Consider the following 18,863-nt stretch of genomic DNA (forward strand, 5'->3'; position numbering starts at 1 on the left):
GTGTGTGTGTGTGTGTGTGTGTGTGTGTGTGTGTGTGTGTGTGTATACATGTGAAGGTCAGAAGACAATTTGCAGAAGTCTGTTACCATGTGGGTCCAGGGATTGAACTTGGCTGTAATGTTTGGGGGGCAGGTGCTCTTACACTGAATAATCCTGCTGGTCTAGATTTGTTTTCAATAAAAGAAAATGCAGAATTGGGATTGTGGCTCAGTGTTAGGGTACTTGGCAGTCCTGGGTTTAGTCTCTGGAGTCCCCTCCTTTTTCTTTAATGGTTTGTTTGTTTATTTTAATTTTATGTGCATTTGTGTTTTGCCTGCATGTTTAGCTAGCTGTATGAGGGTGTTGGAGCCCCAGGGACTGGAATTACAGACAGCTGTGAGCTGCCATGTGGGTGCTAGGAATTGAACCCAGATCCAATGGAAGAACGGCCAGTGCTTTTAACTGCTGAGCCATCATTCCAGCCCTCTCCCTACCCCCACTCTTAAAAACAATAAGGACAAACTGGTAAGAGTTGTTTTGTTTCTTACAGATCGTCCTTTTCTGGATGGAACCATTCGGTTAATGACTACTTAATGTCTGATGTGGACTATCTGAGCTTCTTATTTTCCACACTTACAGGTAGCCGTATTAACATGCAGAGTTCAAAGAGAACACATTGCTATGTGACTGCCACACTAGCCGCCTTAGACTGTGCTCCTGGAAGTGTGGTGGTCTGAACGTGAAAGCAGTTAGCTTGTTGGGCAGTGTTGCAGCGGTCTGATCATTCTGAGAGCTACTGGTCAGCAGGGTCATTGGTAGGCTTTCTGTGTGGGTTGGGCCAAGTGTAAGAGAGCCAAGGACATCAGAATTATGTTAGGTAAGCTAATCCATGTTCCCAGAGTTTGGGGATGAGTCCACTTCCCCATTCCATCTTTTCTCCCCACATAAAAGACTTAGAGCCCCCCCCCCCCAAAAAAAAAGGCCTGGAGAGATAGCTCAAGGGTTAAGAGCACTGTCGGTTCTTCCAGAGGTCCTGAGTTCAATTCCCAGCAACCATCTTAATGAAGTCTGGTGCCCTCTTCTGGCCTGCAGGGATACATGCAGGCAGAACACTGTATACATAATAAACACATAAATCTTTAAAAAAAGATAAAAGACTTAGAGCCATGAGTAATTGAAAGCATGTGAACACACGGTGAACACACATTGAACACACAGTGTTTAATGTATTTGGAATGGAGCGTATTGTTGCTCCTTCCCTTTTATGCATTTGCTTTTATCTTAGCTTTGTCTGACCTTGAACTCAGATCCACTGCCTCTGCCTCCAGAAGGCTAGGATTAAAAGATGTGTGACACCGTGCTCCACTCATTTTCTTTGTTAAAACCTACTGTTAATTGGAACGACTATTCCCTTGTCCCTCTTTTTTTAAAAATTCAAGAGTACTGAGGCTCCCAGTAGAAGTGTTAATTTTTTTCCCCCTGTGTTGTAGATGGGTTAGATCACATTGTTTGCATGTGTAGTTAATGTGAATTTTATGGTTTCTAAGATTAAATTCTTTAAGACACTGTAAGATGGAAAAATACAACAGAAACAAAGAAGAGCTGTTACATGAATGCTGGGTATTACTGCTCTGTGGTTTATTTTTCAGCTGGCTCTGTTTGTCACCCACATTAGGGTTTTCAAAAGAGGAGTTGACGTGGCTTCAAAACCTTCGAGGAGTTCCTCATGTCATCCAGACATCGCTTTCCCCTGTGCTTCTCTACCTTACAGACTTGGATCAGTTTTTACACCACTGGGATATAACAGAGGTAATAGTGCATCCAGAAAGAAGCTGTTGGTTCCTGTAGCCCTGCCTGAGTCACCAGTGCTTGCTGTGTACCGAGTGAGGTGTGCCATGCTGCTGGACACAGCAGTAGCGAGTGGTCCTTGTGTGTTGAAGACTGTTCTCTGCTGGCTGATAACTTTAATGATCTCAGAGGTGTTTGGCTAGGACACTCACCTTTTATTTCTGTAACACCCAGTCTTCAGGCCTTGCTCTATCAGCGTTCTTTACTAGGGCCATCTATAAGTTCAAGTCTCAAGCCAACTCTTCCTTTTTGTTAATACCATCTGGTTTTTACCTGCTGTTTCCACTTCACTCTATGCTGAATTGTGCTCATGCTCTTCTCTAAAAGTTTAGAGTTATGCTTTTTGTAGATAATTAAACTACTTCTGTCTTGACCTTATTTGACTCTGGTCAGAAGGCTGAGGTCATAGGTTATCCCTGTGACATTTAGCCTTTGCTGCTAACAGTGTCTGGTATTGTGTTTAATTTTGAATTCTGCATAAATACTGGGTTTAAAAAAGTAAAAAGGAATAATGAAATAGTGAAAAGGAATAGGGTAACTAATCTAATATATATTACCATAGTGTGTGTGTGTGTGTGTGTGTGTGTATGTGTGTGTGTGTATTTTGTTGTTTTCTGAGACAGGGTTTCTCTGTGGCTTTGGAGGCTGTCCTGGAACTAGTTGTTGTAGACCAGGCTGGTCTCAAACTCACAGAGTTCTGCCTGCCTCTCCACCTTCTGCGTGCTGGGACTAAAGGCCTAATCTAATCTATATAACAGCTGAGATTTACTTCATAAGAGATGACAAGAGCTAAGAAACCTCTCTTGGTTTGTGGTTTCTAAGGCTTAAAAGTTAAGAACTGGGTTACTAACAACTTTTAGTGGTAATTGTCATTTTAAGGATGATTCTGATATATTTAGGTTATCATTTGACATTTTGGAAAATATTTTATTTATGGAGATTAGTGGGCTAGGATTCCAGGCATAGGCTTGGCAGTGTCTAGTTTGGTGAGTTAGACAATTCAAACTTTTTGGCTTTGTTTTCAGGAAGATTTGAATTAACTGATATTTCACGCACATCTTTAGTTTCTGAGAGTGTGCATGTGATGTATATTAAAACATGTTTGTAAAGCCACAGTACAGCTTTCATGAAAGTGTGGTCACCTATTTTTGAGAGGACCATTTGGCACAGCCATGGACTAAGTTTTAAGGTTACTGTCTTTGTTAAGGCATAAATTGTGGAAAATTAGAGTTATAATTTTAGTTTTTAAGGTTTTTAAACAAAGACCCGCAATTTCCTTTTCAATAAACTTGATTGTATTTTAACTCCATCTTCATGTGAATGTATTTAAAGTACATATACTTTTGGTGTCTTAAGTATACAATCTTTATTTTTCTAGTTCATATGAGTAAGTTAGTAGTAGATTAGGATTCCTTAGTTGCTTTGGGTTAGTGTTATCTGCCAGTGGAGATGAGGTTTTCGCTGAATCGTAGGCTTCGGGAATAGTATTTACAGAATAAAACTTACAGAAGGACAGACGGTGCATGGGGGAGAGTCTTCACTCCTCCCAACTGGCATATCCATCCCCTCCTGCATGTGCGTCTTTTGGTTTTCTCCTTTTATAAAAATAATACTGTACATTGGTCTGGACCTTGCATTTTTCACTTAGTATCTTTGTGACCAGTGTTCCTGACTCCTAAAAGTGGTGCTTTGTAGCAGCAATTAACAGGGAAAGATCCCAAAAGGAAGAGAAGTCTGAACAGAAATGGCATTCTCAGTGGAGGGTTCCTTTTTCCAAAATCTAGTAAACTGTTTTAACATTAATGTTGTTTTAAGATGATGAATAATTGCAAAAGGTTTTTTTGTTGTTCTTGAGTTGCTAAGATTGGTTGCAACCCAGGATCTTCAGCTGGTTAGGCACACTGGACCCAGCCGTCAAAGAATTTTTCATGGATAAACCCTGACAGTGGTGACACAACACATACAAGAAGTGTAACAAGGGGCTGGGAGATGACTCAGTGGTTGAGCACTGGCTGCTCTTCCAGAGGACCTGGGTTCAATTCCCAGCACCCACGTGGCAGCTCACAACTGTAATCTCAGTTCCAAGGGATCCAACACCCTCATACAGGAAAACCAATGTACATGAATAAAAATAAATAAATCATTAAAAAAAAGAAGTGTAACAATTCCAGGGTTTTTTATATAGTTAAGTATTTTTTCCTTTTATAGTAGCATAATATCCTAGATTTTACCATGTATCTTGTTTTCTTTCTTGTTTTTTTGTGACAGGATTTTGGTTTTTCTTGATAGGGTTTCTCTGTGTAACAGTCCTGGCTGTTCTGGAACTCGCTCTGTAGACTAGGCTGGCCTTGAACTCACAGATCTGTTTGCTTCCACCACCTGGCTGTTTTTATAGTTTTACATAACCAAGTATATCTATCTCCTACCTATTGCTTACTTTTACGTGTTATTGGTAATTTGCTTGTGTTGAATAGTTCATCTTTTATTGCCATACAGTATTTTGTTTTTACCTACTTTATGAATGTGGGAGCTTTGCTTGTGTGTATTCCATATACCACTTGGATATGGTGTCTGTGGAGGCCAAAAGATGGAGTCACCAACACTTGTGAGTCACTATGTAGGTGCTGAGAATTTAACACTAGTTCTCAAGTGTGACCAATTCTCTTAACCACTGAGCCATCTCTCTGGCCTCTCCACTCTAACATTATATTGTAGTAAAATCCTTGCCTGATTTATTATTTATTGTATTTTTAGCATCTTTATCTTTCCTTTGGCATACTGGCTAAAAAGGTAATTATATGCCTTCTTTTTCTGGATGTTGTATGTCTGCTGCTCTCCTTTTCTACATTTCAAATAATCTTTTTAAAAATTACTTTGTATGTGTATGGTATTTTGCTTACATGTATGTCTGTGTACAGCACTGCATGTCTGGTACCCTTGGAGCCCAGAAGAGGGCATTGGATCCCCTAGAACTGGAGTTAGAGATGGCTGTGAGCTGCTGTGTAGGTACTGGGAATTGAACCTGGGTCCTCTGGAAGAACAGCAAATGCTCTTAACCCCTGAACCATGTCTCCAGACCCCCCTTTTCTTTCTCCTTTTTAAAAAAAATTATTTCATTTATTATGTATACAGTCTTCTGCCTGTGTGCCAGCAGAAGGCACCAGATCTCATTCAAGGTGGTTGTGAGCCACCATGTGGTTGCTGGGAATTGAACTCAGGATCTCTGGAAGAACAGTCAGTGCTCTTAACCGCCGAGCTCCTTTAAAAAGAAATCACTTTTTTTGGTAGTGATTTATGCTTTGGTAATGTTTGTTTGTTTGTTTGTTTGTTTTTTTGGCTTATGTTTGATGATTGTTTGTAGACTTAGAGATTATTTTGTTGAGGAAAACCTGGCAGCCATTATCATTTCAAAAGTTTTAGTCCCTTCTGCATTTGGGATTAGACTTCTCAGACTTCCTGGTGATCACTCATTTTCCCCCATCTCATAAATTATTTGTGTCTTGTGATTCATTAATCTTTTTCATAGTATCATCTGCTTCTGTATCCTAATAATGCATTTTAAAATTTGACCTAATATTTTTATGTTGAATTGTTTTAGCTGTAGTCTATTTTCACTTTTCTTTTACTTTGTGAACATATTTGTAAATTATTTGGAAATTCTTTTTAATTCTGGCCCCTCTCTGTGGATTGTTTATGTCCTGACTATGTGTTGTATCCTATGTTGCTTCTTGACATGTTTTTGAATAGATACTGAACACTGGGCATGTTCTGTTGTTGAATGGTAGGTAAATCTTCCTTCCAAGTTGCTTGGCTTTTTGAAGAGGGTCATCTTTCTGCCGCAGTTGGTATAGATCCCTTACAGGGTTTAGCCATCATTAAGATGACACCAGTAACTTACAGCTTCTAATTTCATCCTAGTTGGCTTAGTTTTTTGTACTGTTCTTGACTCAAGGCTTTGAGTTTACATTTTTTAATAGCCCCTCTCACCCTTACCAGGTTTCTCTATGTAGTCCTAACTGTTCTTTGTTCTTCTTTCTGTAGACCAGGCTGGCATCTAACTTGGAAATCTGTCTGCCTCTGCTTCTGGGATAGAAAGCATGTACCATCAAGCCTGTCCCTTTTAAGAGTCTTTAAACAAAAGGGTATGTAATAGAGTCTATATGTGACCTACAAGTCACTATCTGGCTCTAAACGGAAACAAAACCAGCTTTTGTTTTAGGGGGCTAATTAAGGCCCCCCCCCCCGTTCATTTCTGTCTTTTGAGTTGCCTGGCTATTTTGTGAAAACCCTGCATTCTAGCTGGTGAGAACTGAGTCATATCTGTGCTCTGGCCATTTTGTGAAAACCCTGCATTCTAGCTGGTGAGAACTGAGTCATATCTGTGCTCTGGCCGTTTTGTGAAAACTCTGCATTCTAGCTGGTGAGAACTGAGTCATATCTGTGCTCTGGCCATTGTTGCTTCTGCAGCTCCTGCTTCCTTTCTGCCTGGCCTGTGTGTGCACATGGCGCTTAGTGTCCAGCGGCAACTCCGGAAAGCTTGGAAAGCTAGTTCCTTAGCCTTCTCAAAGTCCTGTTTTGTCACTGCTCTATAAGGAAGCTGTCCTGTGCGTCAGTAACCATGCACCCAGTCCATAGAGTGTCTTCAGCAAACCAAGACTTTTTGTCCTTCATTTATCAGTTTTTGTACATTTTCTAATATATGAAAACGCCCATTTTCTCTATTGTTCCATCTTCTACATCGGCTTGCCAGTCTGTTGTTCCTTGTTACTCTGCTGTTGGCAGCGACAGTGCCACATGGTGGTAAATGGGAAGGACAGCTTGTGTCTGACGGCAAACAGATACACACTTCCCCCGCTGGGCTTGGTAACTTGTTCACCCTTTGGTTGAGTGCTAGTTAGATGACTCTTCCAGCATCTTTTGAGGAAGGAAATCGGAACCTCTGATTTGGTTCCCCATTTAATGGTTTTTTCTATTTCTTGTTTGCTTGCCTCCCCCTATTCCACAAGGGTTTCTTTGTCTCTCTTAAACTCCTTTCAGGTTTCAGTTTGTACAGATGAGAACTGGGTCTCCTGTCAGAGCTACTATATTCCCTTTCATTCTTTTTTTTTTTTGGTTTTTACGAGACAGGGTTTCTCTGTATTGTTATGGAGGCTGTCGGACCAGCCCAGCCTCGAACTCACAGAGATCTGCCTGCCTCTGCCTCCCGAGTGCTGGGGTTAAAGGCGTGCACCACCACTGCCCGGCCTCCCTTTCATTCTTAAGGAGTGACGTACCATTTTCTGTAGAGCTCAGTTCTACAGTTAGGATCTCAGAGTTTCTCTGGGTGTTGAGACTCTGTTCTTTGTCTTGTTGCCTTTGCTGTTGCTTAGTACTAAATGGAAGCTGGAGCTGCTGGGTTAGAACATTGTTTACTGTAATTCTGTTGACCCTTTTAGAACAAAAAGGCCCCTGGGTTTGAATAAGAAAGTTGATATACCAAATTGCTTTTTCTTATTCTCTCAGATGAGCCTGGGACTAAATGAACCTAAAATTTTACTGTCAACTCCAGGTATTTGAAAATCAACTTCCTTTTGTGGAACAGCATGACTGCTTCCTGTGAAACATACATGTGGAAAACAATCAGAAAATTCTTAAAACAAAGTCTGTTTTATTAACTTTGCCATTTATGGTAATATTTAACCTTTACAATAACTAGATACAGTTTTTGGCTATACTTCATAGTTTTAATCTTGGCCCCCATGTCTTCAAATTCTAAATGTTAGGGATTCAATTTTCCATTACGTTTCTCCTCCTTTTACCTTTGTGGAATGGCAGGCCACTGTTAGGTTTAAGAAGCGCCGTTATTATGGGGCCCTGGGCAGATCAGTGTTTATCCCTGGCATACAAATGGACTTTTGTCCATAACATAAAGAGGGATGTTCTCTCAGCCTGGACTCTTAGGGGAGTGTCTGGATCCAGCCCTGAGTGAAATGACAGACTCTAGATATCCCCTATGTGGAAAGAAGTGGGGATAGGGTAGGAGGCTGGGGGGGAATGATGGGGAGGTGCGGGAGGAGGGAACTGGGATTGACATGTGAAGCAAGCTATTTAAAATTAAAGTAATAAAACAAAAGCGCCGTCACTATCTCTAATTCACAGTTGAAAGCCAAAATGCTCAGAAATGTGTCAGTAAATCCCAATAAGTTTGGGGGTCTGGAGGACTGAAGATTTCAGACTTTGGGAGTATGGATGCTTAACTGGTAAAGTTTATGACAGCCTGAGACATGGAAAATTAATCCCTAATGTGAAAAACACTGCCTCAAGCATTTTGGAGAAAGGATATTCAATCTTATTGGTATGCATTTTCTACCAAGTGACCAGAAGGCTTTTGTCAATCCCTTGGTGGTGTCCCTTGGGCCTTTCTGTTGTAGCAAGTCATCTAAATACAGTCTTCATCTATTTGAAAGGTATGGACATTTCTGTACTTAGTAGATGTAATGCTTGGAAAGTGAGCCTGTGTGTTGAGGACACATTGTTTGATCTTGACATTTACTTCTTCAAAGTCAAGCTTTTGTTACCTGTTTGCTGTTAATACGTAAAGTTGGTTAAAAAAGTTGTGTCTAAGCCAGGCATTTGTGGCGCACGCCTTTAATCCCAGCACTCGGGAGGCAGAGGCAGGTGGATCTTTGTGAGTTCGAGGCCAGCCTGGTCTACAGAGCAGCCTCCAAAACAATACAGAGAAACTCTGTCTCAAAAAACCAAAAAAAAAAAAAAAAAAAAAAAGTTGTGTCTAGCTGGGTGGTGGCACATCTTTAGTGCCAGTACTCAGGAGGCAGAGGCAGGTGGATCTCTGAGTTTGAGCCAGCCTGGTCTACAGAGCGAGTTCCAGGACAGGCTCCAAAACTGCAGAGAAACCTTGTCTTGAAAAAACAAACAAAACCTTTTTGTTTTAATGCCATAATGCCTTTTGTTTTAGATACCATAATGCAGTTACCATTTTTCTCCTTGTCTGACAGGCAGTTTGTCACAGTTTATTGGTGATTCCTGCCCGAAGCCAGAGCTTTGATATCATGCAAAGTGCCATCAGTAAGCATTTGGTAAATATCCTTAGTTTTGTGGGGTTTTTGTTTTTTTGTCAAACACGGTTTTCCTGGCCTCTCACAGCACAGTGTGTAAGAACTTTTGCTGGATGTTACTACTTACGTATGTGACTGGGACGGTATTGCAGAGTGAGTGGAGGGTGGGGTGCATTCTTTTCCTAAGCCCTTGTTGTCTATATTGGTGAAATGAGAGACCTTAAAATTAAACTCCCAGTCACTCTGACTTACTGCCCGGAGTGTGTCGGGATCTGGTAGACAGATGGTTTGTTCAAAGTAGGGATATCTCAAGGCTTTGTCTTTGGAAGCAGTGGGCTCAGCTTTGAGACTGGCTTGTATTTTAGTCATTGGCATTAACTTCACATTGGTATGCCTTCATTGGGGCTTTTAACTTCCTGCGACCACTGCATTCTGACTTTGGGATTTTTAGAATATGTTTTACTTACAAGGAAGGCAGCTTAGAATGTATTGTTTTGAGGATTCACTTCTTTGGCTAATCGTATGTTCAGAGCCTTCTTCCTCCTTCAGAATGAAGTGTCTTGAATTAAAAGAGAATTCTTTCCTTGCTGTCAGACTTCCTAATGTCCAAGATGCCTCCTTTTGTTTTCTTCTCTGTCAGCAATTTCGGAGGTTTGCTTTCCTGTGCCCACATCTGTTGTGTGAAAGGGTAAACACCCAGATAGTCTTGGTTTCTATTTTCAGATTGCCCTTTGGAGGAGGGAGTTTCCTAATCTCTGTTTGTACAGCTAACAGCATGCATTCAGCCTTACTGAGAGTGTGCCCCTGTAGTCTAGATGAATGGGCATACCATAATGAACCTTATCTGGCCTCCAGGTTTCTTTCCATAAGCAGTTGAATTTTAATATAATACCGCTTAACTAATTCCTATAGACACAGTCTCCCTATTTGTGTCTAAATGGCTAAGTAAGGTCAGAAGAAGACTGAATATGAAAAGGACTCTGCATTAATTTCCTAGAGTAGAAGGTGGGAACCACTGAAGTCTTCTAGTTTGAATAGTCTTAAAAAATAACTGTGATTGTCAGCATTGACATTTTCTTTGGATGAAATATATAAAGTATTCCTTTAAATAATCTTATTTCTGACCAGTGATAGGAATTGCAATGTTGGAAATTTGTAGAGGCTTCCTCCAGGAAAGGGAGATAGTGCATGGTATCAGCAGTGCTTCTCAGGCTGTGGCTCTATGGTAGAGCGCCTGCTTGTGTGTTTAAGTCACTGAGCCCTGGTCTCCCCTCTCTGCACCATACACACGAAAGTTATTTCTTCATGCAAAGCCATTTTATTTGGGAATTAAATTCTCAGGAAAATTGAGGCTCAAAGTGCTTAAGTAGCTGAGTTATTTGAATACTAATCTGAAGTACCACTGACACACACACACACACACACACACACACACACACAGTTAACAGGATTTGCTTCATTTGGGGGAAGGGGCTTTTGTGAAGACGTCATTAATTGCTCTTTTCTCCACTCAGGTTGGGTTGACTGTAATTCCTGACAGCACAGCTGGCTGTATATTTGGAGTCATGTGTAAGCTCCTGGATCATACGTGTGTAGTTAGTGAATCTCTCCTGCCATTCCTGGCTTCTTGTTGCTACAGCCTTCTTTATTTTCTGCTTACTCTAGAGAAAGGGGAAGCAGAACATCTGAAAAAGAGGTAAAGTTTATTTTTTCAACTTTCATCTTCCCTGTTTCTCTTCTCCTTAACTGAGAGTGAAAGAGAATTAGATTTTAGAGCTAATATAAATTCATTCCCGCAGGCTTGTATAAGCTTTGGCAGCTTTTTCTGTGTTCTTTCATGAATCTTTTTAGTGTTGTAGCAAGAATTCTAAGGTTCTTTTAAGTTTTCATTAAGCTTCAAATTTGAAAAGTCAGATGGTATTACAAAGTTTCCCAATAGCTGTCTTTTATGAACATTATTATAGGTCTATGAAAGCAAAAAACAAAACAAAACAAAAAACCAAAAAAAAAAAAAAACACCCCAAAACTAAAGACAGTGAACTGTTAGTACAAAGGTGTCTTTTTAAAGGCTTCCTTAGAGGTAGCCAGAGTAGAATTATAAATTCTTGTATTTAAGAAGTATTGTAAAATGCTAGTGGTTTATTTAGTATTTTTACTCCTATGTGATAATTTAAGCTAGAACTTAAAGGTAGTTTGGAAAATGTTTTAATTTTAGTGTACACCTGTTGACTTAGGGGAAGAAACTGACAGGTGAGCAGATAGAAAAGTGTACTTCCTGGTCTTTCTTTGAACATCTTTGTTTGTTATGGCTGTTGTTGGCTTGCTCTGTTGGTCTACCGATTTATCAATTGTTTTGGGAGATGTCTTGCTGACCTCAGTCTCAGAATCTTGAACAAGTGCTAGCATTACAGGCACACACCGTCTTGCTCTGAGCCTTTTTTCCTTTTTTTTTTTTTTTAATTTTAGTTTGAGCTTTTTAAATGTCCTAAAAATGTAGTATGTATGCCGGCTATATAAATTTCATGGCTTAAAACAGTAATTAAGAACTGAGCCATCTATGTAATAAATTCCTGGATATATGTACAGACCCACACCATCGGCACACAACACACACTGGAGTTCTGTTACCTCAGTCACTGTAGTGTTGGTTGGTATTCTGGCTTTTTAAGTAGATGGTTCTGTATGCATTTGTCAACAGTATTAATTCTGTTCTTTATGTTTGTGAACTTGGTAAGGATGATCCTGTTCTTATTTTTGGTTTTTTTTTTTTGGCATCAGTATTTGTGATTCCTTTGTGTTGATTCATTTAGTTCTATTTTACTCACATTTCTCTGTACTAAGGCAAGAGTCAGCAAAGTTCCTTAATGGATTAGACAGTAAACAATTCAAGTTTTCAGGACCAATTCAACACTTCTGTATAGTGTGAAAGCAGCATAGAAAATACAAATAAATGAATGTAGCTGTCCTAGTAGAACATGGCTTACAAATACAGGCTGTGGTCTGGGGCTGGCCTGCTGTGCAGTTACTTTGATCCATAATATTCTGTCCTATGAACATGCCAGAGCTTGTCCATTGCACTATTTGTATTTATTTGACATTTCTGATGTTAGCTAAGGTTTTATAACATCTCCACTTAAGACGTTAATACTGCTATTTGTTATTTTCTGTCACTTGAAATATAAGACTTTTGGAGCTTTTAAAAAAGGAACATCTTTGGCTTTATGTGACTAGACTGGCCGAAGTGTGTAATACGTGTTTCCTTTTAAAAGCACCTCTTTATTTGTTTTAGCAGCCTGTCTTTGTGCCCTGGCTGGCCTGGAACTGGCTGTATAGACTGAGCTTGTCTCAGACTCACGGAGATCTTTGATATCATAGATGTTAGCTGAAAAGTCAGGCTTGACCAGGTTCTCATCACAATGTGCCACTGAGCCCTGAAGATGCTGTTCTTTGTTTACTTGGTACTTGTTCCTAATGAAGATCTGCTGCTGACCTAATCACTCGGTTTGTAGGTAGAAGTGTCTTTGTTTTCTCTTAAAGACAAAGACCTGTTGTGTTGTAACTCAGGATTTGTTTTACCATAGCATAGGTGTCTCTTCCAGTCTGATTCTTTTGAGTTAACCTTCTCATTGAGCATTTACTTGGCCAGGTTTTGCTTGTTTGTTTTTCTCCTGTTTTGACATTCTTGCTTGTGGTTGCTGATGTTACTGAAAAGTTCCTGTCAGTTCATCAATTGTTGTTCATTCTGGGGCAGAAAATTTTTCTTACATGAGGAGTAAGAGGGACTCTGGAAATTGTCTTTTATAGGACTGAGCAAATCCTGTGTCTTTCATTGTCTAATTTTCTTAGTGTGTATCTTTCAGATCTTATGGAGACTTCCTTGTAGGATAGTTTCACATTTTCCTTGTCATTGTTTCCCATCTTATATATGGAGTCCGGTTGAGATTCTTGCCTCCCACACCTAGGGTTTGAAGCATTTGTTCCGACACTATTTAAAAGTTACTTGAAGCTCACTTAAACTAGCATTATGAAGTGAGTAGCCATGTGCTAGAGATGCTTCAGCTCGTGAGGACTGTTAAACAGAAGAGGGTAACGGAACTGAGAGATGAGCGTCACGTAGTGGCTTGTAGTCATTGTAGTATGTTGGTGCTGGTGCAGACAGACCTACTGTGCTGCTAGTTTTGCAGAGGTACAGCATAAGCCAGGCGTGGGGTGTAATATCATCTCAGCACTGTTAGGCGGGGGCAAGTTTGAGGCCAGCATGGCTTAGTGAGTTTTAGGGCATAGTGACACATAAACATTAAAACCAGATAGAATGTCAAAATATAACGTGTATAATTATGTGTAATATCTAATAGTTAATTTCTTGTGCTTAGTCCATCTCTTGATATATTAGGAAGCTGTGTACTGTGGAGTTCACACGATGAGATCATCTAACAATACCTTTCTCAGAGTGCAGCCACATTGTCACATGACCCCAGGGTCAGGTATTAAGTCTATCAGGAACCAACACAGCTTCCTCTTTTCTTTCTCACCTGACATTGTTCTTGTACATGGCTGTCCACATCTGCTGTCAGGACGTGGGCTACTTAAGACCTTGACTTTGTTTATTTAAAACGGATTTGTTGTGTAGCTCGCATTCAGTCCTGCAAGTGAGGGTTTGCTCATAGTCAGAGAGCTAAGAAGGTTGGAGCCTTTTGCTGCACAGCTCCAGGGATTGACCTGACCAGGGCACATGTAGAGAAAAGCGGGGATCTGTAGGCCAGTTCTCAGATGGAGAAGCCACACCACCCTGGAAGCTCAGCATGTTTGTATACAGTGAACAGGGTAGCAGGGGTTTGCATACAGATGAATAAAGAGACGGGTTTAGGTAAAATTGTAGGGAGCAGTCTGCAGGCCATAAACATCTTTGGGAGAAGGGAATAGGGGAGGAGCTACAGTGGATATTTTCTGTATACACTGCCAACATTTGCACTCTATCCAAGGAAGGCTTTGCCATCCCGCTGAGCCACACCGGGGGAAGGCTTTGCCAGTCCACGGAACTGAGGCATCGTGGTTCTTGATATGGCAGTGCCCAAACAATACATACTCATCCACTCAGGACTTCACTTGCTCCCCACACTCACCATCCAGATGGGTACTGTGTCATTTAGTACACTCAGATCATATTTATCATGAGTCTGCTTAGCTCCTGCTGTATGAGTGTATAGAGAATAATGTTTAAGGACTAGATGTGACCATGGCTCACCCTCTGTGACCCAATGTATGTTTCTTTTCTTTCCTGGGTACAGCAGTCTTCAGATGTCTCCTCCACTATGGTGATTGAGTAGTGTCCAGTGTTAGGTGATGATTATACATGTTTTGTTTTCTGGCAAGCTCTGTGGTTGAGAGGTCACTGTGACTTCCAGGGTGTCTGGTTTTAAGCCCAGGAAAATGCTGCTTACCTGGCAGCCAACTTTTTTGTTTTTCAAGACAGGGTTTCTCTGTGGCTGTGGAGACTGTCCTGGAACTTGCTCTATAGACCAGGCTGGTCTCCAACCCACAGAGATCTGCCTCTGCCTCTCGAGTGCTGGGATTAAAGGTGTGCTCCACCACCGCCTGGCTCAGCTAACTCTTAGTTGCTTTTTCTTACTTAGTTCTGATGAAACCTAATTCTTACTAGTTGTGGTTTGTGGTATTTAATATGAAGCTTCTTTATTAGTTTTGTTTATTGAGATAGGATCTCTGTAGTCCAGCTCTCCTTGAACTCTTTATATAGCCTAGACTGGACTCAAACTCAGTGGCATTTCTACTCAGCTCCGAAAAGCTAGAATTACAGGGATTGAGCTGTCAGATCGGGCTGGGAACATCGTGTTTGTTTCTTGAAAGTCCTTTTCAGTTTTGGGTAATGTGGAAAGGACGCTTTCTCTTGTGTTTCGGCTCACGGACTCGGGTTTCTTTCTCTTCTATAGGGACAAGCTGTGGGGCGTTTGTGTCTCCATTCTGGCTCTCTTGCCTCGAGTCCTCAGGTTGATGCTGCAGAGTCTGCGAGTGAGCAGGGCTTCTCCTGAAGAGCTGCCCATTGTGGGCCAGCTGCTCCGCCTGCTGCTGCAGCACGTTCCCTTGAGGCCGCATATGCTGACCAACGCCATCCTCGTGCAGCAGATCATCAAGAACATCACGGTAGGCTGCGCAGGGCCCACGGCTTTGTCCTTGATAGGGTGGGCTTGTGCGCCAGCTGACTGACTCTGGAGTTCACCAGCACCTTCCTTGTCTCTGATTCAGATCCAGTCTTTTAAAACTGTGTCTTAAAATCCTCAAGAAGATGGGGGCAGGAGAAGTTCAGCTGGAGATTTAGGGTCTAGAGATAACTTTTTTGAGTAGCTGATGGCAATTCCCAATTTGTCTATAGTCAGGAGTTGTTTTTCTTTCTGTTAAGGTAGGACTAATGCAGGTTTTGGTGACTGTTAAATAAGTAATCTGTTTAGTGTACCTCATAAGTGCTGCCCAAATGTTTGGCATCATTAAGAAAAAAAAGTTTTCTAAAGGTCAGGGACAATTTCATTACCGTTGAGAGGAAAACAACTGTGTAGGTGAGCTGTAAATCTTGGCAGCTCTGTGGAAGTCCTGCCTTTTAGTTAAGGGTCTGAGGAAGCTGGCAGCTTCAGCCTCGAGCACACATGGCAGAAGGGATAAGCCGTGATAGTGTCAGAGTAAGTGAGAAGGCCCGGCAGGTCAGGAGGGCACACAGGCTTTGGTCAATACCAGAGAGAAAGGACAGTGATGGAAGGAAAAGGAGAACGTGGGAGACCACCTGGCAAGAGTCTTGGGAGGGTCGTTTGTTCTGTAGGACTCCTTAGTAGTGAAAGAGAGAGACACTGCATAGGTGACTTAGGGTTGTTCACTGAGTGTAATTGTAGTCCAGTATCATGGAGTTTGTGTAAGCATGCTAATAGGTACTTGCTTTTTGTAGAAACAGTGGAGAATGGCAGTGAGATAATTCAGAACAGTAGAAGGGAAGAAAAGTCAGTAACTTGGATTAGAGAATCTACCCAGTTGGCTCTGTAGGACCCATTAGTTGTTGACATTAGTGAAAAAAAAAAAGCTAATGCCAAGGGGAAGGAAGGGACAAGGGTAGAAGAGATGGTTGGCCATAAAAATCGGTGTTAGTCTGTAGCAATAAGAACTCATTACACTTAAGGGCACATATTGTTTTTCTTGTCACACTGACCAAATAACAGATCTAATTTAAAAGAAAAGACTTTATTTGACATTTAGGAGTGCATAGTCTATTACCATGGGGTAAGCACTGTGGCTGGGGTGCGTCTGGCAGTGTGCTAGGAAGGGTTTACATTCCAATGGGTCAGGAAGTAGGGAGCATAGACCAGAAGTAGGCTCAGAGTACAAATTCTTACCTTCCAAAACAGCAATACTAGGTGGGTACCAATTATTCAAACATCTGAGCTGGTGGGGGCCAGTTCATAATTCAACCTATAAGGACATAAAGAGGAATTTTCACCAGCTGGAGCAGCGCCCAATAGTTGATTGCTTTCTGTTTTAAGATGACGCTCTCTGGTTTCTCTGGAGGAATGGTGTGTGTGTGTGTGTGTGTGTGTGTGTGTGTGTGTGTGTGTGTGTGTGTGTGTGTGCGTGCGCGCACGTGCATGCACCCCCATCCTGCCTGTCCTGGAACTTGCTGTGTAGACCAGGCTAGCCTCAAACTCACTGAGATCTTTCTGCCTCCCAAGTGTTGGGATTAAAGGCATGCGCCACCACTGCCTGGCGGGGAGGATACTTTTATATAGGCCATGAAAAATGTGCTCAGGTAGTACCGTTCTCAATTTAAATTTCCTTTTCTTTTTTTCTGCAGACTTTGAGGAGTGGCAGTGTTCAGGAACAGTGGCTTACAGACTTACATTACTGCTTCAGCGTGTACATCAGTGGCCACCCCCAGGGGCCTAGTATATTGAATGCATTGTATTGAAGAAGCATCGTGGTACACCTCCTGTTTGAAATTGTTCATGCACATCCATTTTATTTTGAAGAGAGACTGATGTAATAGATGTTTGTCATTAAAACTAAACTTTGAAAGAAGTTGTTCATGAGCTACCTTTGTACTGAAGTGAGATAATCAGGCCCAAGAGGTCTTGGTGCTCTCACATTACATTGTCTAGACTAGCACATTTTGAATTTCCTAAGAGCTAGGTGTTTACAGTACATATAGTGATCTATGGTGCCTTCATTCATTTAACGAATTAGCTGAATCTCTGTGGACACATCTAGGTAAGCCTGTTTTTATAATTTGGAATATCATTTTCTAAACTAAACGTCAAGGTGAACACTTGCTTCCTGTGCTGCAGCTTTTAGCCCTCCAGGGTCCATCTGGAAACAGAACTAAGGATCAACAGTGTACTTTCAGTCTTCTGAGCGTCTCTAAACGTAGGGAGTTGAAGGTGGCTGCTGTGGCACGGATTTCCCATCTCACTGAGGTTCTCTAGAGTGAAGAAACGAGGCCGGCGCCCGTTAACTGAGAGACCCAGCCAGCAGCCTTCCATGCAGGTGTGCTGGTTCTCACTTGCAGCCACACTGACGGAGGTGACGCACACAGCGAGGCAGCCACACGAGCAGAGTCTGCTCCCGTCCTTTCACCCTGTGGAAACACCAGACATCGTCTTGAGTTCTGCCTCAGATTCCTGACAGTAAGGCTTTAGGTACGGACGGTAAAGCTTTCTCACGAGTCAGAGACAGCTGACAGAGTGCAGTGCTCCACACTGGTTCTGCCTTTTCCCAGGGTCAAAGCTTCGGCTTGCTTTTTGATTGGCTGGCTGGTTGGAGGTTGTAAGAAAACTTCTTTGATCTTGCACTGTTGTCAAGATGTATAGACTGCAAACTGTTCACTGTTAAAAGCAATGGGTATTTATATCATTGATCTTACTAAAGAGAGGCGACCTTTGTGCTAAGGAAAAGGACTTGGGATGGGGCTAACCCTGGAGCCAGGGAAGGTGGTGATGACCTAGATGCAGACTGCAGTTCCTCCTCACCTCACTAATGTGGGTATCTCAGTAAAGCAGGGACTGGACCGGGGCTCTGAGTGGAAGCTAGATCTTGGGTAGGCAGGACATGCTAATAGGCCAATCCTCTGCATGTCTCACATGGCACACATGTCATCTATACACATCTGTGAATTCTTCTGCCACATACCGTGTAAATATACCAGGAAAAAATAAGTGTGTTTATCTCAAGAGTTTGAAGGGATGACAGATAGGAACTTAAACTTTTTTCCTATGAGATGCTTAGTATGTAGCCTAGGCTACCTTTGAACTCATAACCCTCCTGCCTCAATCTCCTGATAGTTGGAATTCCAGACTCTGCTTGGCTTCAAAATCGATGTATTGAGGCTTAAACCTTGGAATAACATTATTAGGATGCTACAGAAAACATTGGTTTTATACACCATGACAATGACAGGCCACAAAAATGGCAGGCAGGAACATGTTGCTGAAGATGTTACTGTAGTTTACTCACAACTTCATGTGGGAGATAAAAGGGAATGAAATGTGGGCAGTTGGGAGAAGGAGCAGGTTAATTTCCCCAGTTTAACTGACTGGTTTTGGATCGTGACGTGAGCTGTCATCTGCGTCCCCTCCACGCCCACCCCTCTTGCTGGGGGAGCTCTATCTGAAGGACGTGGGCACAGGTGGCCGTGTCAGCACAGAGCTCGGCTGAAATGGCGCGAGTGACGGTGAAGGTGTGGAAGGTTGCCGGAAGCAGAGTGCTTTTGGCTTTGGGTTTCATGCACACAGCAGGAGTCAGGGGGGCTGCTCCTTGGGATCGCCATCCCTTTCTGCCTTTCTGTGTGTAAAGCCTTAGGGGGCTTCCCCAGACTGTACACTGCAAAACAATCTTAAAAAATTAAATAGCCTGCTGAGCAAAATCAGAAAATTCTCAGCGCCACCGCAAAAAGCAAACTAACAACTCAGTAAAGTTAATGTTTTCCTTTATGGT

General features: G+C 41.9%; 2 protein-coding genes across 13 annotated transcripts in view; one reads left to right on the plus strand and one right to left on the minus strand.

Annotated features, from left to right (window-relative positions):
- Nucleotides 1-16,952, plus strand: part of Tex10 (testis expressed 10) — a 37,738-nt gene extending 20,786 nt beyond the window's left edge. The window contains exons 10-15 of the mRNA XM_005078719.4: nt 530-618; nt 1,655-1,788; nt 8,823-8,903; nt 10,397-10,578; nt 14,831-15,041; nt 16,729-16,952. Coding sequence (XP_005078776.1) covers nt 530-618; nt 1,655-1,788; nt 8,823-8,903; nt 10,397-10,578; nt 14,831-15,041; nt 16,729-16,842 — 811 coding nt within the window. The 3' untranslated portion in view covers nt 16,843-16,952. The remainder of the gene's footprint in view (nt 1-529; nt 619-1,654; nt 1,789-8,822; nt 8,904-10,396; nt 10,579-14,830; nt 15,042-16,728) is intronic.
- Nucleotides 16,103-18,863, minus strand: part of Invs (inversin) — a 139,873-nt gene continuing 137,112 nt past the window's right edge. For 10 of the 12 annotated variants that reach the window (XM_040738495.1, XM_040738494.1, XM_021232272.2 and 7 more), the window contains one exon: nt 16,103-17,755. In XM_040738495.1, coding sequence (XP_040594429.1) covers nt 17,652-17,755 — 104 coding nt within the window. In that variant the 3' untranslated portion in view covers nt 16,103-17,651. The remainder of the gene's footprint in view (nt 17,756-18,863) is intronic. The other 2 variants (XR_005874129.1, XM_021232274.2) reach the window with 2 other exon arrangements.

This window comes from Mesocricetus auratus, unplaced genomic scaffold (assembly GCF_017639785.1).
Source record: "Mesocricetus auratus isolate SY011 unplaced genomic scaffold, BCM_Maur_2.0 Super-Scaffold_6730, whole genome shotgun sequence".
Classification (NCBI taxonomy): Eukaryota; Metazoa; Chordata; class Mammalia; order Rodentia; family Cricetidae; genus Mesocricetus; species Mesocricetus auratus.